This window comes from Chiloscyllium punctatum, chromosome 30 (assembly GCF_047496795.1).
Source record: "Chiloscyllium punctatum isolate Juve2018m chromosome 30, sChiPun1.3, whole genome shotgun sequence".
NCBI lineage: Eukaryota > Metazoa > Chordata > Chondrichthyes > Orectolobiformes > Hemiscylliidae > Chiloscyllium > Chiloscyllium punctatum.
In genome coordinates, this window is record NC_092768.1 from 30,929,235 (window position 1) to 30,952,363 (window position 23,129).

The following is a 23,129-nucleotide window of genomic DNA, read 5'->3' on the forward strand; positions in this document are numbered from 1 at the left end:
CTTCATCTGACAACCACCTGATGAAGGAGCAGCGCTCCGAAAGCTAGTGTGCTTCCAAATAAACCTATCGGACTATAACCTGGTGTGGTGTGATTTTTAACTTAATTCCATACACAGTAGTTTGGATTGCCAGTGGGCCGCAGAACAGATTCATAGCAGCCCCCTCCTTCTGTTCAGCTCCTCCCTCGATAAGTGAGGACACTCTGTTCACTTTCCTAATGAATCCCTCTGGAAGGGGGATGGGGTGTTGTTGATAGAAAGTGCGTGTCAGTCTCGTGCCAAAGTCTGATCATCAAAACGGGCACTTGCTGTTCCACAGATCGATGTCCAATTAGGCAGCAGAAGTCTGCCAGGGACTTGCCAGGTGAGGGCCGGCCTGGGGGAGGGTGGGGGAGGGGGGGGGGGCTTCACTGCAATTTCAATGGTTAGCACGAACAACTGTCTCCACCTTTCCCCCTCTCGATCCTTTCCCCCCGTCCAGAAGCTAATCCCACAATGAGAAAGAACTCCTGCCTCTTTTATTAATTCGACCCAACTGAAAACAAACATCTGGCCCCCAGGGGCTTTTACCAGAATCCAAATGGTGTGGTCTGGGGTGGGGACTGGGGAGGGGGAGGGGGTGGAATAATGCATCCTGGCCCCCCCCGGGGTACCGACCCATCACGAAACGCTTCAAGGGGTTAAGCAGGGAATGTTGTCTTTCTGAGGACATCACTTATGGACATAACTGCGAGAGAGAGACAGAGAGAGAGAGAGAGACAGACAGAGAGACAGTCAGAGGAAGAGAGAGTCAGAGAGAGACAGAGAGAAAGAGAGAGAGAGAGAGAGAGACAGAGAGAGAGTCAGAGAGAGACAGAGAGACAGAGAGAAAGTCAGAGAGAGACAGAGAGAGAGTCAGAGAGAGAGACAGAGAGAGAGTCAGAGACAGACAGAGAGAGAGAGTCAGAGAGAGAGAGAAAGAGAGAGAGTCAGAGAGAGAGAGAGAGAGAGGAAGCAGTGAATTATGATGCCCCTCCCCTGCTCATGGATCTCTTAGACAAGGCGAGGAGCAGGCACCCATGGGTGGAGGTCCTTCGACCTGCGCCATGTGTCCAGAGATCGGGAGCGTGACCTCACTGCGCGATCAAAGACACCGCAAAGTATTTTTAAGATGCCCCCCATAACATACCGATGCACACTGCACAGCACTACAACCAGGGCAGTCATAGAGATGTACAGCACAGAAACAGACCCTTCGGCCCAACCCGTCTGTGCCGACCAGATATCCCAACCCAATCTAGTCCCACCTGCCAGCACCCGGCCCATATCCCTCCAAACCCTTCCTATTCATATACCCATCCAAATGCCTCTTAAATGTTGTAATTGTACCGGCCCCCACCACTTCCTCTGGCAGCTCATTCCATACACGTACCACCCTCTGTGTGAAAAAGTTGCCCCTTAGGTCCCTTTTATATCTTTCCCCTCTCACCCTAAACCTATGTCCTCTAGTTCTGGACTCCCTGACCCCAGGGAAAAGACTTTGTCTATTTATCCTATCCATGCCCCTCATAATTTTACAAACCTCTATAAGGTCACCCCTCAGCCTCCGACGCTCCAGGGAAAACAGCCCCAGCCTGTTCAGCCTCTCCCTGTAGCTCAGATCCTCCAACCCTGGGAACATCCTTGTAAATCTTTTCTCAACCCTTTCAAGTTTCACAACATCTTTCCAATAGGAAGGAGACCAGAATTGCACGCAATATTCCAACAGTGGCCTAACCAATGTCCTGTACAGCCGCAACATGACCTCCCAACTCCTGTACTCAACGCACTCCGTCCTGGGAGCTCATGACTGCAATAAACTCTCCCCCACCCTGGGTCCCCAGTGGGAAGCAAGGGGCGGGAGCAGGGGGAGGAGACCATGCCCACACCTACCCATCCTCCCCACTGAAGAAAATGAAGAACATATGGCAGCAGTCAGTACAGCAAAGCCTTCCACTGGATGGGGGCGGTAATGGCATTAATGATATTATCGCTCGACTATTAAATCCAGACACCTCGACACTCATGTTCTGGGATGCTGGGTTCGAATCTCACCACGGCAGATGGTGGGATGTGAATTCAACAAAGACGCTGGAATTAAGGGTATAATGACCATGAAGCCATTGCCCATTGTCCCCCTATCCACTGTCCATTGACAACTGTCCATTGACCACTGTCCGTAACCCACTGACTGATGTCCACTGTCCATTGACAACTGTCCATTGACCACTGTCCGTAACCCATTGACCAATGTCCACTGTCCATTGACCACTGTCCACTGACTGTCCACTGACAACTGTCCACTGACCACTGTCCATTGACCACTGTCCGTAACCCATTGACTGATGTCCACTGTCCACTGACCACTGTCCATTGACCACTGTCCACTGACTGTCCACTGACTGTCCACTGACCACTGTCCACTGACCACTGTCCATTGACCACTGTCCACTGACCACTGTCCACTGACTGTCCACTGACTGTCCACTGACTACTGTCCACTGACTGTCCACTGACTGTCCATTGACCACTGTCCACTGACTGTCCATTGACCACTGTCCATTGACCACTGTCCACTGACAACTGTCCATTGACCACTGTCCATTGACCACTGTCCACTGACAACTGTCCATTGACCACTGTCCATTGACCACTGTCCACTGACTGTCCACTGACAACTGTCCACTGACCACTGTCCATTGACCACTGTCCACTGACAACTGTCCATTGACCACTGTCGATTGACCACTGTCCACTATCGATTGACCACTGTCCTGCGTCAATTGACCACTATCCATAATCCATTGACCGCTATCCACTGTCCACTGACCACTGTCCATTGATCACTGACCACTGTCTGTAATCCATTGACCGCTATCCACTGTCTATTGACCACCATCCACTGTCCATTGACTACTGCCCACTGTCCATCATTGGAAAAACCCACCAGGTTCACTGATACCCTTTAGGGAAGGAAACTGCCATCCTTACCTGGTCTGATCTAAATGTGACTCCAGACCCACACTGATGTGGGTGACTCCCAACTGCCCTCTGGGCAACAAATGCTGGCGTACAACACTCACCCCTCAGCCTCCGACGCTCCAGGGAAAACAGCCCCAGCCTGTTCAGCCTCTCCCTGTAGCTCAAATCCTCCAACCCTGGCAACATCCTTGTAAATCTTTTCTGAACCCTCTCAAGTTTCACAACATCTTTCCGATAGGAGGGAGACCAGAATTGCACACAATATTCCAACAGTGGCCTAACCAATGTCCTGTACAGCCGCAACATGACCCCCCAACTCCTGTACTCAACGCACTCCATCCTGGGAGTGAATAAGGAAGATAAGAGCTCAGATGGTGTGGACTCCTGACTGAAGGAAGATCTGGGAACCCAGAGTCATAGCGTCGTACGGCACGGAACCAGACCCTTCGGCCCAACCAGTCCGTGCTGACCAAACTAGTCCCACCTGCCTGCTCCTGGCCCATATCCCTCCAAACCTCTTCACTAATTTATCTAAGTGTCGTTTAAACGCTGTTAACTGTACGGGCGCCCACCCTTCCTCTGGTAGCTCATGCCACGCACAAACCGCCCCTTTGAAAATCTTTCTCCTCTCAACTCACAAATACGCCCCCCCCCCCACCTTGGCTTTGAACCCCCCCCAGCCGAGAGAATAAACACCTTGGCCAATTGCCTTATCTATGTCCCTCGTGATCGTATAAACCTCAGCAATGATGCAGAATTCCGTCTGAGTAATCAGGGAGGGGTGGTTAAGGACCCATCTCTTGCCTCTCCTAAAGGGCGATATACAAATGACAGAAAACTTACCCTCTTGGGGGGGTAAGAGGAGAGGCGCAGGGGTGAGGGGGTGGGCCGCAGCGTAACAACAGTCTGAAATAAACGACAGGGGAGGCAAAGGCGAGGTAACATGGGTCGATCAGGGATGGGGTGGTGGAAATCGAGGTACCCCAGTGGTTGGTGCCCACCTCTCCTGAAAAGATCGCACGGTGGCTCGGTGGTTAGCTCTGCTGCCTCACAGCACCAGGGTCCCAGGCTCGATCCCAGCCTTAGGCGACTGTCTGTGTGGAGTTTGCACATTCTCCCCCCGTGTCTGCGTGTGTTTCCTCCGGGTGCTCCGGTTTCCTCCCACAGTCCGAAGGTGTTCAGGTCGGGTTGGATTGGCCGGGGTAAATTGCCCCATAGTGTCCAGGGATGTGTAGGTTAGGTGTATCAGTCAGGGGTAAATGTAGAGTAATAGGGTAGGGGAATGGATCTGGGTGGGTTACTCTCCGGAGGGTCGGTGTGGACTTGTTGGGCCAAAGGGCCTGTCTCCACACTGGAGGGAATCTAATCTATAAAAGAGTCTAGGGCTAGCAGTGAGCACTGTGTGTCCCCCCCAACTCCGAGAGTACCCAGACCTCGTCGTAAGCGCGAAGGAGGGGCAGGCAGCCGGGAACTACAAACAACCTCTCAACTCCCCACCCCCTCCCAACCCCACCCTGGGAGTGCCAGTGCCTCTTTAACTCGGGCCACGCGAGGAGACCCTCTCACCCTGCCCCAGGCACTTCTCTCTCTCTCTCTCTCTCTCTCTGTCACAATACTGGTGCTTTAACCCAGGCTGCCTCCTAGCCCAGAGGTAAGGACACGACTGTAGCGCCACAAGAGCGCAGCGTTCTGTCTTCTTTCTCTAACAAGTGCAAAGCCTCTGCCAAGTCGCCCTCTTCCCCCAAGTCAGGAGAATGACTAACAAGCACTACCCCACCCCCCCCAACCCCCCAAAGCCACCAGGTGGTAACATCGAAAATCAGGGCGAGCGGGGGAGCGACGGAGGGAGCTGAATTTATTTAAAAATGGGGTGTTCTCGGTGGGCGCTGGGGGAATTAACACACTCCACGCCCTCCCCACACCCCCACCTCCCCCCGCCCCCGCACGGTGCCCACGTCCCTCAGGCCTTGCAATTTTTTTATTTTAAACCTTTCAAGGGGATGTGCGATCGTTACCTCATTACCTCTGCCGCCCATTGGCCTTCAACTGCTTGGCGTGTTAGAGCACTTCATGGGGCAGTGAGGCGTTCTGTCTGTGGTTCTGAGTGAGGTAAAGTTCCAATGATGGGCAGGTCAGGGTGGATTGGCCAGGCTAAGTTGCCCACAGTGTTCAGGATGTGTAGGTTAGGCGCATTAGTCAAGGGTAAATGTAGAGTGAGAGGGGAGGGGAGGGGGTCTGGGGGTGGTGGGATACTCTTCAGACTGTCGGCGTGGACTTGTTGGATTCTATGATACTAAGGAGGGTAATGCCCCTTCCCTGGAGGGCATTAGTGAACCAGCTGGCATTGTCCTGGTCACCATTACTGACACTAAGTACCAGATTTATTGAGTGAAGTGTTAGCCTTTGGAGTGTTACTCCAATGCCCTTATCACTCAGCCAACACCATGCAGGAACTGAGAGCTCACCGCTCCTGATATGGCCCTCCCAGGGTGAACTCTGACCTCCCGCCTGTAGAAGCTGAGGAAGAGGAAAGCAGATCAACAGCTGAAATGACAACCTCTGACATCCCACCATTCCACCCCACCACGGCCTCACCAAACAGTGCCCTCCCTGTGGGTGAACAGAGGCGATGAGCTCAGTACTCACTGTGTGGGAGACGGTTCACTGTCCTGTCCACTGAAAAGAAGAGGGAAGGTCCACATTACCGTCAGTGACGGGCGAACAGCACGGTGCCCACCAAAAATCACAACTCACAACACAGCAAGGAAGCACGATCATAGACCCTCGATCACACACTCCCCCAGATTCCTCAGTCACACTCTCCCCATATCCCTCAGTCACACTCCCTCCATCTCCCTCAGTCACACTCCCTCCATCTCCCTCTGTCACACTCCCTACATCTCCCTCTGTCACAGTCTCCCCATCTCCCTCTGTCACACTCCCTCCATCTCCCTGTCACACTCCCTCCATCTCCCTCTCTCACACTCACTCCATCTCCCTCAGTCACACTCCCTCCATCTCCCTCAGTCACACTCCCTCCATCTCCCTCTGTCACACTCCCTCCATCTCCCTGTCACACTCCCTCCATCTCCCTCTCTCACACTCACTCCATCTCCCTCTCTCACACTCACTCCATCTCCCTCTGTCACACTCCCTCCATCTCCCTCAGTCACACTCCCTCCATCTCCCTCTGTCACAGTCTCCCCATCTCCCTCTGTCACACTCCCTCCATCTCCCTCTGTCACACTCCCTCCATCTCCGCCTGTCACACTCCCTCCATCTCCCTCTGTCACATTCATTCCATCTCTCCCTATCACACTCCCTCCATCTCCCCCTGTCACATTCCCTCCATCTCCCTCTGTCAAACTCCCTCTATCTCCCTCTGTCACATTCCCTCTATCTCTCTCTGTCACACTCCCTCCATCTCCCCCTGTCATACTCCCTCCATCTCCCTCTGACACATTCCCTCCATCTCTCCCTGTCACACTCCCTCCAACTCCCCCTGTCACATTCCCTCCATCTCCCTCTGTCAAACTCCCTCTATCTCCCTCTGTCACATTCCCTCTATCTCTCTCTGTCACACTCCCTCCATCTCCCTCTGTCACACTCCCTCCATGTCTCTCTGTCACACTCCCTCCATGTCTCTCTGTCACACTCCCTTAATCTCTCTCTGTCACATTCCCTCTATCTCTCTCTGTCACACTCCCTCCATCTCCCTCTGTCACACTCCCTCCATCTCCCTCTGTCACACTCCCTCCATCTCCCGCTGTCTAACTCCCTCTATCTCCCTCTGTCACATTCCCTCTATCTCTCTCTGTCACACTCCCTCCATCTCCCTCTGTCACACTCCCTCCATCTCCCTCTGTCACACTCCCTCCATCTCTCTCTGTCACACTCCCTCCATCTCCCACTGTCACACTCCCTCCATCTCCCACTGTCACACTCCCTCCATCTCCCCCTGTCACACTCCCTCTATCTCCCTCTGTCACATTCCCTCCATCTCCCCCTGTCACACTCCCTCCATCTCCCCCTGTCACACTCCCTCCATCTCCCCCTGTCACACTCCCTCCATTTCCCTCAGTCACACTCTCTCCATCTCCCTCTGTCACACTCCCTCCATCTCCCCCTGTCACACTCCCTCCATCGCCCTCAGTCACACTCCCTCCATCTCCCTCTGTCACACTCCCTCCATCTCCCTCTGTCACACTCCCTGCAACTCCCTCTGTCACACTCCCTCCACCTCCCTCAGTCACACTCCCTCCATCTCCCTCTATCACATTCCCTCCATCTCCCTCTGTCACACTCCCTCCATCTCCCTCAGTCACACTCCCTCCATCTCTCTCGGTCACACTCCCTCCATCTCCGCCTGTCACACTCCCTCCATCTCCCCCTGTCACGTTCCCTCCATCTCCCTCTGTCAATCTCCCTCTATCTCCCTCTGTCACACTCCCTCCATCTCTCCCTGTCACACTCCCTCCATCTCCCTCTGACACACCCCCTCCATCTCCCCCTGTCACATTCCCTCCATCTCCCTCTGTCACACTCCCTCCATCTCTCCCTGTCACACTCCCTCCATCTCTTCCTGTCACATTCCCTCCATCTCCCCCTGTCACATTCCCTCCATCTCCCTCTGTTGCACTCCCTCCATCTCCCTCTGTCACACTCCCTCCATCTCTTCCTGTCACATTCCCTCCATCTCCCCCTGTCACATTCCCTCCATCTCCCTCTGTCACATTCCCTCCATCTCCCTCTGTCACACTCCCTCCATCTCTCTCTGTCACATCCCCTCCATCTCCCTCAGTCACACTCCCTCCATCTCTCTCTGTCACACTCCCTCCATCTCCCTCTGTCACATTCCCTCCATCTCTCCCTGTCACATTCCCTCCATCTCCCTCTGTCACACTCCCTCCATCTCTCCCTGTCACACTCCCTCCATCTCTTCCTGTCACATTCCCTCCATCTCCCCCTGTCACATTCCCTCCATCTCCCTCTGTTGCACTCCCTCCATCTCCCTCTGTCACACTCCCTCCATCTCTTCCTGTCACATTCCCTCCATCTCCCCCTGTCACATTCCCTCCATCTCCCTCTGTCACATTCCCTCCATCTCCCTCTGTCACACTCCCTCCATCTCTCTCTGTCACATCCCCTCCATCTCCCTCAGTCACACTCCCTCCATCTCTCTCTGTCACACTCCCTCCATCTCCCTCTGTCACATTCCCTCCATCTCTCCCTGTCACATTCCCTCCATCTCTCTCTGTCACACTCCCTCCATCTCCCTCTGTCACACTCCCTCCATCTCCCTCTGTCACATTCCCTCCATCTCTCTCTGTCACATTCCCTCCATCTCCCTCTGTCACACTCCCTCCATCTCCCTCTGTCACACTCCCTCCATCTCCCCCTGTCACATTCCCTCCATCTCCCCTGTCACACTACCTCCATCTCCCCCTGTCACATTCCCTCCATCTCCCTCTGTCACACTCCCTCCATCTCTCCCTGTCACACTCCCTCCATCTCTTCCTGTCACATTCCCTCCATCTCCCCCTGTCACATTCCCTCCATCTCCCTCTGTCGCACTCCCTCCATCTCCCTCTGTCACACTCCCTCCATCTCTTCCTATCATATTCCCTCCATCTCCCCCTGTCACATTCCCTCCATCTCCATCTGTCACACTCCCTCCATCTCTCTCTGTCACATCCCCTACATCTCCCTCAGTCACACTCCCTCCATCTCTCTCTGTCACACTCCCTCCATCTCCCTCTGTCACACTCCCTCCATCTCCCTCAGTCACACTACCTCCATCTCCCTCTGTCACACTCCCTCCATCTCTCTCTGACACACTCCCTCCATCTCCCTCAGTCACATTCCCTCCATCGCCCCCTGTCACACTCCCTCCATCTCCCCCTGTCACATTCCCTCCATCTCCCTCTGTCACACTCCCTCCATCTCTCCCTGTCACACTCCATCCATCTCTTCCTGTCACATTCCCTCCATCTCGCCCTGTCACATTCCCTCCATCTACCTCTGTCGCACTCCCTCCATCTCCCTCTGTCACACTCCCTCCAACTCCCCCGTCACATCCCCTCCATCTCCCTCAGTCACACTCCCTCCATCTCTCCCTGTCACACTCCCTCCATCTCTCTCTGTCACACTCCCTCCATCTCCCTCTGTCACATCCCCTCCATCTCCCTCTGTCACACTCCCTCCATCTCCCAGTCACACTCCCTCCATCTCCCCCTGTCACACTCCCTCCATCTCCCCAATCACACTCCCTCCATCTCCCTCTGTCACACTCCCTCCATCTGCCCAGTCACACTCCCTCCATCTCCCCAATCACACTCCCTCCATCTCTCCCTGTCACATTCCCTCCATCTCTCTCTGTCACACTCCCTCCATCTCCCTCTGTCACACTCCCTCCATCTCCCTCTGTCACATTCTCACCATCTCTCTCTGTCACATTCCCTCCATCTCCCTCTGTCACACTCCCTCCATCTCCCTCTGTCACACTCCCTCCATCTCTCTCTGTCACACTCCCTCCATCTCTCTCTGTCACACTCCCTCCATCTCCCTCTGTCACACTCCCTCCATCTCCCTCTGTCATACTCCCTCCATCTCCCTCGGTCACATTCCCTCCATCTCCCCCTGTCACACTCCCTCCATCTCCTCCTGTCACACTCCCTCCATCTCCCTCTGTCACACTCCCTCCATCTCCCCCTGTCACACTCCCTCCTTCTCCCCCTGTCACACTCCCTCCATCTCCCTGTCACACTCCCTCCATCTCCCTCAGTCACACTCCCTCCTTCTCCCCGTGTCACACTCCCTCGATCTCCCCCTGTCACACTCCCTCCATCTCCCTCTGTCACACTCCCTCCATCTCCCCCTGTCACACTCCCTCCATCTCCCTCAGTCACACTCCCTCCTTCTCCCCCTGTCACACTCCCTCAATCTCCCCCTGTCACACTCCCTCCATCTCCCTCAGTCACACTCCCTCCATCTCCCCCTGTCACACTCCCTCCATCTCCCTCTGTCACACTCCCTCCATCTCCCCCTGTCACACTCCCTCCATCTCCCTCTGTCACACTCCCTCCATCTCTCTCTGACACACTCCCTCCATCTCCCTCAGTCACATTCCCTCCATCGCCCCCTGTCAAACTCCCTCCATCTCCCCCTGTCACATTCCCTCCATCTCCCTCTGTCACACTCCCTCCATCTCTCCCTGTCACACTCCATCCATCTCTTCCTGTCACATTCCCTCCATCTCGCCCTGTCACATTCCCTCCATCTACCTCTGTCGCACTCCCTCCATCTCCCTCTGTCACACTCCCTCCAACTCCCCCTGTCACATCCCCTCCATCTCCCTCAGTCACACTCCCTCCATCTCTCCCTGTCACACTCCCTCCATCTCTCTCTGTCACACTCCCTCCATCTCCCTCTGTCACATCCCCTCCATCTCCCTCTGTCACACTCCCTCCATCTCCCAGTCACACTCCCTCCATCTCCCCCTGTCACACTCCCTCCATCTCCCCAATCACACTCCCTCCATCTCCCTCTGTCACACTCCCTCCATCTGCCCAGTCACACTCACTCCATCTCCCCAATCACACTCCCTCCATCTCCCTCTGTCACATTCTCTCCATCTCTCTCTGTCACATTCCCTCCATCTCCCTCTGTCACACTCCCTCCATCTCCCTCTGTCACACTCCCTCCATCTCTCTCTGTGACATTCCCTCCATCTCTCTCTGTCACACTCCCTCCATCTCCCTCTGTCACACTCCCTCCATCTCTCTCTGTCACATTCCCTCCATCTCTCCCTGTCACACTCCCTCCATCTCCCTCTGTCACACTCCCTCCATCTCCCTCAGTCACACTCCCTCCTTCTCCCCCTGTCACACTCCCTCCATCTCCCTGTCACACTCCCTCCATCTCCCTCAGTCACACTCCCTCCTTCTCCCCGTGTCACACTCCCTCCATCTCCCCCTGTCACACTCCCTCCATCTCCCTCTGTCACACTCCCTCCATCTCCCCCTGTCACACTCCCTCCATCTCCCTCAGTCACACTCCCTCCTTCTCCCCCTGTCACACTCCCTCCATCTCCCCCTGTCACACTCCCTCCATCTCCCTCAGTCACACTCCCTCCATCTCCCCCTGTCACACTCCCTCCATCTCCCTCTGTCACACTCCCTCCATCTCCCCCTGTCACACTCCCTCCATCTCCCTCTGTCACACTGCCTCCATCTCCCTCAGTCACATTCCCTCCATCTCCCTCTGTCACACTCCCTCCATCTCTCCCTGTCACACTCCCTCCATCTCCCTCAGTCACACTCCCTCCATCTCCCTCTGTCACACTCCCTCCATCTCTCTCTGTCACACTCCCTCCATCTCCCTCAGTCACACTCACTCCATCTCCCTCTGTCACACTCCCTCCATCTCTCTCTGTCACACTCCCTCCTTCTCCCTCAGTCACATTACTTCTATCTCCCTCCGTCACACTCCCTCCATCTCCCTCTGTCACATTCCCTCCATCTCTCCCTGTCACATTCCCTCCATCTCTCTCTGTCACACACTCTCCATCTCCCTCAGTCACACTCCCTCCATCTCCCTCAGTCACACTCCCTCCATCTCTCTCTGACACACTCCCTCCATCTCCCTCTGTCACACTCACTCCATCTCCCCCTGTCACACTCACTCCATCTCCCTCAGTCACATTCCCTCCATCTCCCTCTGTCACACTCCCTCCATCTCTCCCTGTCACACTCCCTCTATCTCCCTCTGTCACATTCCCTCCATCTCCCTCTGTCACACTCCCTCCATCTCCCTCTGTCACACTCCCTCCATCTCTCTCTGTCACATTCCCTCCATCTCCCTCAGTCACACTCCCTCCATCTCTCTCTGTCACATTCCCTCCATCTCTTCCTGTCACACTCCCTCCATCTCCCTCTGTCACACTCCCTCCATCTCCCTCTGTCACACTCCCTCCATCTCACCCTGTCACACTCCCTCCATCTCTCCCTGTCACACTCCCTCCATCTCCCTCTGCCACACTCCCTCCATCTCCCTCTGTCACACTCCCTCCATCTCTCCCTGTCACACTCCCTCCATCTCTCCCTGTCACACTCCCTCCATCTCCCTCTGTCACACTCCCTCCATCTCACCCTGTCACACTCCCTCCATCTCACCCTGTCACACTCCCTCCATCTCTCTCTGTCACACTCCCTCCATCTCTCTCTGTCACACACCCTCCATCTCCCTCTGTCACACTCCCTCCATCTCCCCCTGTCACACTCCCTCCATCTCTCTCTGTCACACTCCCTCCATCTCCCCCTGTCACACTCCCTCCATCTCTCCCTGTCACACTCCCTCCATCTCTCTCTGTCACACTCCCTCCATCTCTCTCTGTCACACACCCTCCATCTCCCTCAGTCACACTCCCTCCATCTCCCTCAGTCACACTCCCTCCATCTCTCTCTGACACACTCCCTCCATCTCCCTCAGTCACACTCCCTCCATCTCCCCCTGTCACACTCCCTCCATCTCCCTCAGGCACATTCCCTCCATCTCGCTCTGTCACACTCCCTCCATCTCTCTCTGTCACACTCCCTCCATCTCCCTCTGTCACATTCCCTCCATCTCCCTCTGTCACACTCCCTCCATCTCCCTCTGTCACATTCCCTCCATCTCCCTCAGTCACACTCCCTCCATCTCCCTCTGTCACACTCCCTCCATCTCTCTCTGTCACATTCCCTCCATCTCCCTCAGTCACACCTCCTCCATCTCTCTCTGTCACATTCCCTCCATCTCTCCCTGTCACACTCCCTCCATCTCTCTCCCTCACACTCCCTCCATCTCTCCCTATCACGCTCCCTCCATCTCTCTCTGTCACATTCCCTCCATCTCTCCCTGTCACACTCCCTCCATCTCCTCCTGTCACACTCCCTCCATCTCCCTCTGTCACACTCCCTCCATCTCCCTCTGTCACACTCCCTCCATCTCTCCCTGTCACACTCCCTCCATCTCCCTCTGTCACACTCCCTCCATCTCTCTCTGTCACATTCCCTCCATCTCCCTCAGTCACACCTCCTCCATCTCTCTCTGTCACATTCCCTCCATCTCTCCCTGTCACACTCCCTCCATCTCTCTCCCTCACACTCCCTCCATCTCTCCCTATCACGCTCCCTCCATCTCTCTCTGTCACATTCCCTCCATCTCTCCCTGTCACACTCCCTCCATCTCCTCCTGTCACACTCCCTCCATCTCCCTCTGTCACACTCCCTCCATCTCTCCCTGTCACACTCCCTCCATCTCTCCCTGTCACACTCCCTCCATCTCTCTCTGTCACATTCCCTCCATCTCCCTCTGTCACACTCCCTCCATCTCCCGCTGTCACATTCCATCCATCTCTCTCTGTCACATTCCCTCCATCTCCCTCTGGCACACTCCCTCCATCTCCCTCTGTCACATTCCCTCCATCTCCCCCTGTCACACTCCCTCCATCTCTCTCTGTCACATTCCCTCCATCTCTCTCTGTCACATTCCCTCCATCTCTCTCTGTCACACTCACTCAATCTCGCTCTGTCACACTCCCTCCATCTCTCTCTGTCACATTCCCTCCATCTCTCTCTGTCACACTCCCTCCATCTCTCTCTGTCACATTCCCTCCATCTCTCTCTGTCACACTCCCTCCATCTCCCCTTCACACTCCCTCCATCTCCCCTTCACACTCCCTCCATCTCTCTCTGTCACACTACCTCCATCTCCCTCTGTCACACTCCCTCCATCTCCCTCTGTCACATTCCCTCCATCTCCCTCTGTCACATTCCCTCCATCTCTCTCTGTCACACTCCCTCCATCTCTCTCTGTCACACTCCCTCCATCTCTCTCTGTCACATTCCCTCAATCTCCCTCTGTCACACTCCCTCCATCTCCCTCTGTCACACTCCCTCCATCTCTCTCTGTCACATTCCCTCCATCTCTCTCTGTCACACTCACTCAATCTCGCTCTGTCACACTCCCTCCATCTCTCTCTGTCACATTCCCTCCATCTCTCTCTGTCACACTCCCTCCATCTCTCTCTGTCACATTCCCTCCATCTCTCTCTGTCACACTCCCTCCATCTCCCTCTGTCACACTCCCTCCATCTCCCTCTGTCACATTCCCTCCATCTCCATCTGTCACACTCCCTCCATCTCCCTCTGTCACACTCCCTCCATCTGTCTCTGTCACACTCCCTCCATCTGTCTCTGTCACATTCCCTCCATCTCCCTCTGTCACACTCCCTACATCTCCCTCTGTCACACTCCCTCCATCTCTCCCTGTCACACTCCCTCCATCTCCCTCTGTCACACTCCCTCCATCTCCCTCTGTCACACTCCCTCCATCTCCCCTTCACACTCCCTCCATCTCCCCTTCACACTCCCTCCATCTCTCTCTGTCACACTACCTCCATCTCCCTCTGTCACACTCCCTCCATCTCCCTCTGTCACATTCCCTCCATCTCCCTCTGTCACATTCCCTCCATCTCTCTCTGTCACACTCCCTCCATCTCTCTCTGTCACACTCCCTCCATCTCCCTCTGTCACACTCCCTCCATCTCCCCCTGTCACACTCCCTCCATCTCTCTGTCACACTCCCTCCATCTCTCTCTGTCACACTCCCTCCATCTCCCTCTGTCACACTCCCTTCATCTCCCCCTGTCACACTCCCTCCATCTCTCTCTGTCACACTCCCTCCATCTCCCCTTCACACTCCCTCCATCTCTCTCTGTCACACTCCCTCCATCTCCCTCTGTCACACTCCCTCCATCTCCCTCTGTCACACTCCCTCCATCTCCCCTTCACACTCCCTCAAATCTCCCTCTGTCACATTCCCTCCATTTCCCTCTGTCACACTCCCTTCTTCTTCCCCTGTCACACTCCCTCCATCTCCATCTGTCACACTCCCTCCATCTCCCCCTGTCACATTCCCTCCATCTCCCTCTGTCACATTCCCTCCGTCTCCCTCAGTCACACTCCCTCCATCTCTCTCTGTCACACTCCCTCCATCTCCCTCTGTCACACTCCCTCCATCTCCCCCTGTCACACTCCCTCCATCTCCCCCTGTCACACTCCCTCCATCTCCCTATGTCACACTCCCTCCATCTCTTCCTGTCACATTCCCTCCATCTCCCCCTGTCACATTCCCACCATCTCCCTCTGTCACATTCCCTCCATCTCCCTCAGTCACACTCCCTCCATCTCCCTCTGTCACACTCCCTCCATCTCCCCCTGTCACACTCCCTCCATCTCCCCCTGTCACACTCCCTCCATCTCCCTATGTCACACTCCCTCCATCTCTTCCTGTCACATTCCCTCCATCTCCCCCTGTCACATTCCCACCATCTCCCTCTGTCACATTCCCTCCATCTCCCTCAGTCACACTCCCTCCATCTCCCCCTGTCACACTCCCTCCATCTCCCTATGTCACACTCCCTCCATCTCTTCCTGTCACATTCCCTCCATCTCCCCCTGTCACATTCCCACCATCTCCCTCTGTCACATTCCCTCCATCTCCCTCAGTCACACTCCCTCCATCTCCCTCTGTTACACTCCCTCCATCTCCCACTGTCACACTCCCTCCATCTCCCCCTGTCACACTCCCTCTATCTCCCTCTGTCACATTCCCTCCATCTCCCTCTGTCACACTCCCTCCATCTCCCCCTGTCACACTCCCTCCATCTCCCCCTGTCACACTCCCTCCATCTCACTCAGTCACACTCTCTCCATCTCCCTCTGTCACACTCCCTCCATCTCCCCCTGTCACACTCCCTCCATCTCCCCCTGTCACACTCCCTCCATCTCCCTCTGTCACACTCCCTCCATCTCCCTCTGTCACACTCCCTCCAACTCCCTCTGTCACACTCCCTCCATCTCCCTCAGTCACACTCCCTCCATCTCCCTCTGTCACATTCCCTCCATCTCCCTCTGTCACACTCCCTCCATCTCCCTCAGTCACACTCCCTCCATCTCTCTCTGTCAAACTCCCTCCATCTCCGCCTGTCACACTCCCTCCATCTCCCCCTGTCACGTTCCCTCCATCTCCCTCTGTCAAACTCCCTCTATCTCCCTCTGTCACAATCCCTCCATCTCTCCCTGTCACACTCCCTCCATCTCCCTCTGTCACACTCCCTCCATCTCGCCCTGTCACATTCCCTCCATCTCCCTCTGTCACATTCCCTCCATCTCTCCCTGTCACACTCCCTCCATCTCTTCCTGTCACATTCCCTCCATCTCTCCCTATCACATTCCCTCCATCTCCCTCTGTCGCACTCCCTCCATCTCCCTCTGTCGCACTCCCTCCATCTCCCTCTGTCACACTCCCTCCATCTCTTCCTGTCACATTCCCTCGATCTCCCTCAGTCACATTCCCTCCATCTCCCTCAGTCACACTCACTCCATCTCTCTCTGTCACACTCCCTCCATCTCCCTCTGTCACATTCCCTCCATCTCTCCCTGTCACATTCCCTCCATCCCTCTCTGTCACACTCCCTCCATCTCCCTCTGTCACACTCCCTCCATCTCCCTCTGTCACATTCCCTCCATCTCCCCCTGTCACATTCCCTCCATCTCCCCTGTCACACTCCCTCCATCTACCCTGTCACATTCCCTCCATCTCCCTCTATGACACTCCCTCCATCTCTCCCTGTCACACTCCCTCCATCTCTTCCTGTCACATTCCCTCCATCTCCCCCTGTCACATTCCCTCCATCTCCCCCTGTCACATTCCCTCCATCTCCCTCTGTCACATTCCCTCCATCTCCATCTGTCACACCCTCTCCATCTCTCTCTGTCACATCCCCTCCATCTCCCTCAGTCACACTCCCTCCATCTCTCTCTGTCACACTCCCTCCATCTCCCTCTGTCACATTCCCTCCATCTCTCCCTGTCACATTCCCTCCCTCTCTCTCTGTCACACTCCCTCCATCTCCCTCTGTCACAGTCCCTCCATCTCCCTCTGTCACATTCCCTCCATCTCTCTCTGTCACATTCCCTCCATCTCCCTCTGTCACACTCCCTCCATCTCCCTCTGTCACACTCCCTCCATCTCTCTCTGTCACACTCCCTCCATCTCTCTCTGTCACACTCCCTCCATCTCTCTCTGTCACATTCCCTCCATCTCGCTCTGTCACACTCCCTCCATCTCCCTCTGTCACACTCCCTCCATCTCCCTCTGTCACACTCCCTCCATCTCTCTCTGTCACATTCCCTCCATCTCTCTCTGTCACACTCCCTCCATCTCCCTCTGTCACACTCCCTCCATCTCCCTCTGTCATACTCCCTCCATCTCACTCGGTCGCATTCCCTCCATCTCCCCCTGTCACACTCCCTCCATCTCCTCCTGTCACACTCCCTCCATCTCCCTCTGTCACACTCCCTCCATCTCCCCTTCACACTCCCTCCATCTCTCCCTGTCACACTCCCTCCATCTCCCTCTGTCACACTCCCTCCATCTCCCTCAGTCACACTCCCTCCATCTCTCCCTGTCACACTCCCTCCATCTCCCTCTGTCACACTCCCACCATCTCTCTCTGTCACATTCCCTCTATCTCCCTCTGTCACATTCCCTCCATCTCTCCCTGTCACACTCCCTCCATCTCCCCCTGTCACATGCCCTCCATCTCCCTCTGTCACACGCCCTCCATCTCTCCCTGTCACACTCCCTCCATCTCTTCCTGTCACATTCCCTCCATCTCACCCTGTCACATTCCCTCCATCTCCCTCTGTCATATCCCCTCCATCTCCCTCTGTCACATTCCCTCCATCTCTCCCTGTCACACTCCCTCCATCTCCCCCTGTCACATTCCCTCCATCTCCCCCTGTCACACTCCCTCCATCTCTCCCTGTCACACTCCCTCCATCTCTTCCTGTCACATTCCCTCCATCTCCCCCTGTCACATCCCCTCCATCTCCCTCAGTCACACTCCCTCCATCTCTCTCTGTCACACTCCCTCCATCTCCCTCTGTCACACTCCCTCCATCTCTCTCTGTCACACTCCCTCCATCTCCCTCTGTCACATCCCCTCCATCTCCCTCTGTCACACTCCCTCCATCTCCCAGTTACACTCCCTCTATCTCCCTCTGTCACACTCCCTCCATCTCCCTCTGTCACATTCCCTCCATCTCCCTCTGTCACACTCCCTCCATCTCTTCCTGTCACATTCCCTCCATCTCCCCAGTCACACTCCCTACATCTCCCCAATCACACTCCCTCCATCTCCCTCTGTCACACTCCCTCCATCTCCCCAGTCACACTCCTTCCATCTCCCCAAACACACTCCCTCCATCTCTCTCTGTCACATTCCCTCCATCTCCCTCTGTCACATTCCCTCCATCTCTCCCTGTCACATTCCCTCCATCTCCCTCTGTCACACTCCCTCCATCTCCCCAATCACACTCCCTTCATCTCCCTCTGTCACACTCCCTCCATCTCCCTCTGTCACACTCCCTCCATCTCTCTCTGTCACATTCCCTCCATCTCCCTCTGTCACAATCCCTCCATCTCCCTCTGTCACACTCCTTCCATCTCTCTCTGTCACATTCCCTCCATCTCTCTCTGTCACACTCCCTCCATCTCTCTCTGTCACACTCCCTCCATCTCTCTCTGACACATTCCCTCCATCTCTCCCTGTCACACTCCCACCAACTCCCCCTGTCACATTCCCTCCATCTCCCTCTGTCAAACTCCCTCTATCTCCCTCTGTCACATTCCCTCTATCTCTCTCTGTCACACTCCCTCCATCTCCCTCTGTCACACGCCCTCCATGTCTCTCTGTCACACTCCCTCCATCTCTCTCTGTCACACTCCCTCCATCTCCCTCTGTCAAACTCCCTCTATCTCCCTCTGTCACATTCCCTCTATCTCTCTCTGTCACACTCCCTCAATCTCCCTCTGTCACACTCCCTCCATCTCCCTCTGTCACACTCCCTCCATCTCCCTCTGTCAAACTCCCTCTATCTCCCTCTGTCACATTCCCTCTATCTCTCTCTGTCACACTCCCTCCATCTCCCTCTGTCACACTCCCTCCATCTCCCTCTGTCACACTCCCTCCATCTCTCTCTGTCACACTCCCTCCATCTCCCACTGTCACACTCCCTCCATCTCCCCCTGTCACACTCCCTCCATCTCCCCCTGTCACATGCCCTCCATCTCCCTCTGTCACACGCCCTCCATCTCTCCCTGTCACACTCCCTCCATCTCTTCCTGTCACATTCCCTCCATCTCACCCTGTCACATTCCCTCCATCTCCCTCTGTCATATCCCCTCCATCTCCCTCTGTCACATTCCCTCCATCTCTCCCTGTCACACTCCCTCCATCTCCCCCTGTCACATTCCCTCCATCTCCCCCTGTCACACTCCCTCCATCTCTCCCTGTCACACTCCCTCCATCTCTTCCTGTCACATTCCCTCCATCTCCCCCTGTCACATCCCCTCCATCTCCCTCAGTCACACTCCCTCCATCTCTCTCTGTCACACTCCCTCCATCTCCCTCTGTCACACTCCCTCCATCTCTCTCTGTCACACTCCCTCCATCTCCCTCTGTCACATCCCCTCCATCTCCCTCTGTCACACTCCCTCCATCTCCCAGTTACACTCACTCTATCTCCCTCTGTCACACTCCCTCCATCTCCCTCTGTCACATTCCCTCCATCTCCCTCTGTCACACTCCCTCCATCTCTTCCTGTCACATTCCCTCCATCTCCCCAGTCACACTCCCTACATCTCCCCAATCACACTCCCTCCATCTCCCTCTGTCACACTCCCTCCATCTCCCCAGTCACACTCCTTCCATCTCCCCAAACACACTCCCTCCATCTCTCTCTGTCACATTCCCTCCATCTCCCTCTGTCACATTCCCTCCATCTCTCCCTGTCACATTCCCTCCATCTCCCTCTGTCACACTCCCTCCATCTCCCCAATCACACTCCCTTCATCTCCCTCTGTCACACTCCCTCCATCTCCCTCTGTCACACTCCCTCCATCTCTCTCTGTCACATTCCCTCCATCTCCCTCTGTCACAATCCCTCCATCTCCCTCTGTCACACTCCTTCCATCTCTCTCTGTCACATTCCCTCCATCTCTCTCTGTCACACTCCCTCCATCTCTCTCTGTCACACTCCCTCCATCTCTCTCTGACACATTCCCTCCATCTCTCCCTGTCACACTCCCTCCATCTCCCTCTGTCAAACTCCCTCTATCTCCCTCTGTCACATTCCCTCTATCTCTCTCTGTCACACTCCCTCCATCTCCCTCTGTCACACGCCCTCCATGTCTCTCTGTCACACTCCCTTAATCTCTCTCTGTCACATTCCCTCTATCTCTCTCTGTCACACTCCCTCAATCTCCCTCTGTCACACTCCCTCCATCTCCCTCTGTCACACTCCCTCCATCTCCCTCTGTCAAACTCCCTCTATCTCCCTCTGTCACATTCCCTCTATCTCTCTCTGTCACACTCCCTCCATCTCCCTCTGTCACACTCCCTCCATCTCCCTCTGTCACACTCCCTCCATCTCTCTCTGTCACACTCCCTCCATCTCCCACTGTCACACTCCCTCCATCTCCCCCTGTCACACTCCATCTATCTCCCTCTGTCACATTCCCTCCATCTCCCTCTGTCACACTCCCTCCATCTCCCCCTGTCATACTCCCTCCATCTCCCCCTGTCACACTCCCTCCATCTCCCTCAGTCACACTCTCTCCATCTCCCTCTGTCACACTCCCTCCATCGCCCTCAGTCACACTCCCTCCATCTCCCTCTGTCACACTCCCTCCATCTCCCTCTGTCACACTCCCTGCAACTCCCTCTGTCACACTCCCTCCATCTCCCTCAGTCACACTCCCTCCATCTCCCTCTATCACATTCCCTCCATCTCCCTCTGTCACACTCCCTCCATCTCCCTCAGTCACACTCCCTCCATCTCTCTCTGTCACACTCCCTCCATCTCCGCCTGTCACACTCCCTCCATCTTCCCCTGTCACGTTCCCTCCATCTCCCTCCGTCAAACTCCCTCTATCTCCCTCTGTCACACTCCCTCCATATCTCCCTGTCACTCTCCCTCCATCTCTCCCTGTCACACTCCCTCCATCTCCCTCTGTCACACCCCCTCCATCTCCCCCTGTCACATTCCCTCCATCTCCCTCTGTCACACTCCCTCCATCTCTCCCTGTCACACTCCCTCCATCTCTTCCTGTCACATTCCCTCCATCTCCCCCTGTCACATTCCCTCCATCTCCCTCTGTCGCACTCCCTCCATCTCCCTCTGTCACACTCCCTCCATCTCTTCCTGTCACATTCCCTCCATCTCCCCCTGTCACATTCCCTCCATCTCCCTCTGTCACATTCCCTCCATCTCCCTCTGTCACACTCCCTCCATCTCTCTCTGTCACATCCCCTCCATCTCCCTCAGTCACACTCCCTCCATCTCTCTCTGTCACACTCCCTCCATCTCCCTCTGTCACACTCCCTCCATCTCCCTCTGTCACATTCCCTCCATCTCTCTCTGTCACATTCCCTCCATCTCCCTCTGTCACACTCCCTCCATCTCCCTCTGTCACACTCCCTCCATCTCCCCCTGTCACATTCCCTCCATCTCCCCTGTCACACTCGCTCCATCTCCCCCTGTCACATTCCCTCCATCTCCCTCTGTCACACTCCCTCCATCTCTCCCTGTCACACTCCCTCCATCTCTTCCCGTCACATTCCCTCCATCTCCCCCTGTCACATTCCCTCCATCTCCCTCTGTCGCACTCCCTCCATCTCCCTCTGTCACACTCCCTCCATCTCTTCCTGTCACATTCCCTCCATCTCCCCCTGTCACACTCCCTCCATCTCCCTCTGTCACACTCCCTACATCTCCCTCAGTCACACTCCCTCCATCTCTCTCTGTCACACTCCCTCCATCTCCCTCTGTCACACTCCCTCCATCTCTCTCTGTCACACTCCCTCCATCTCCCTCTGTCACACTCCCTCCATCTCCCTCTGTCACACTCCCTCCATCTCCCTCAGTCACACTCCCTCCATCTCTCTCTGTCACACTCCCTCCATCTCTCTCTGTCACACTCCCTCCATCTCCCTCTGTCACACTCCCTCCATCTCCCTCTGTCACACTCCCTCCATCTCCCTCAGTCACATTCCCTCCATCGCCCCCTGTCACACTCCCTCCATCTCCCCCTGTCACATTCCCTCCATCTCCCTCTGTCACACTCCCTCCATCTCTCCCTGTCACACTCCATCCATCTCTTCCTGTCACATTCCCTCCATCTCGCCCTGTCACATTCCCTCCATCTACCTCTGTCGCACTCCCTCCATCTCCCTCTGTCACACTCCCTCCAACTCCCCCTGTCACATCCCCTCCATCTCCCTCAGTCACACTCCCTCCATCTCTCCCTGTCACACTCCCTCCATCTCTCTCTGTCACACTCCCTCCATCTCCCTCTGTCACATCCCCTCCATCTCCCTCTGTCACACTCCCTCCATCTCCCAGTCACACTCCCTCCATCTCCCCCTGTCACACTCCCTCCATCTCCCCAATCACACTCCCTCCATCTCCCTCTGTCACACTCCCTCCATCTGCCCAGTCACACTCCCTCCATCTCCCCAATCACACTCCCTCCATCTCTCCCTGTCACATTCCCTCCATCTTTCTCTGTCACACTCCCTCCATCTCCCTCTGTCACACTCCCTCCATCTCCCTCTGTCACATTCCCTCCATCTCTCTCTGTCACATTCCCTCCATCTCTCTCTGTCACACTCCCTCCATCTCCCTCTGTCACACTCCCTCCATCTCCCCCTGTCACATTCCCTCCATCTACCCTGTCACACTCCCTCCATCTCCCCCTGTCACATTCCCTCCATCTCCCTCTGTCACACTCCCTCCATCTCTCCCTGTCACACTCCCTCCATCTCTTCCCGTCACATTCCCTCCATCTCCCCCTGTCACATTCCCTCCATCTCCCTCTGTCGCACTCCCTCCATCTCCCTCTGTCACACTCCCTCCATCTCTTCCTGTCACATTCCCTCCATCTCCCCCTGTCACATTCCCTCCATCTCCATCTGTCACACTCCCTCCATCTCTCTCTGTCACATCCCCTACATCTCCCTC

General features: G+C 55.5%; 1 protein-coding gene across 1 annotated transcript in view; it reads right to left on the minus strand.

The window, feature by feature from the left end:
* LOC140455381 (gamma-aminobutyric acid type B receptor subunit 1-like) overlaps window positions 1–23,129 on the minus strand; it is a 303,305-nt gene that overhangs the window by 150,042 nt on the left and 130,134 nt on the right. Inside the window, exon 5 of the mRNA XM_072550186.1 lies at window positions 5,647–5,676. Within this exon, the coding sequence (XP_072406287.1) occupies window positions 5,647–5,676 (30 nt within the window). The remainder of the gene's footprint in view (window positions 1–5,646; window positions 5,677–23,129) is intronic.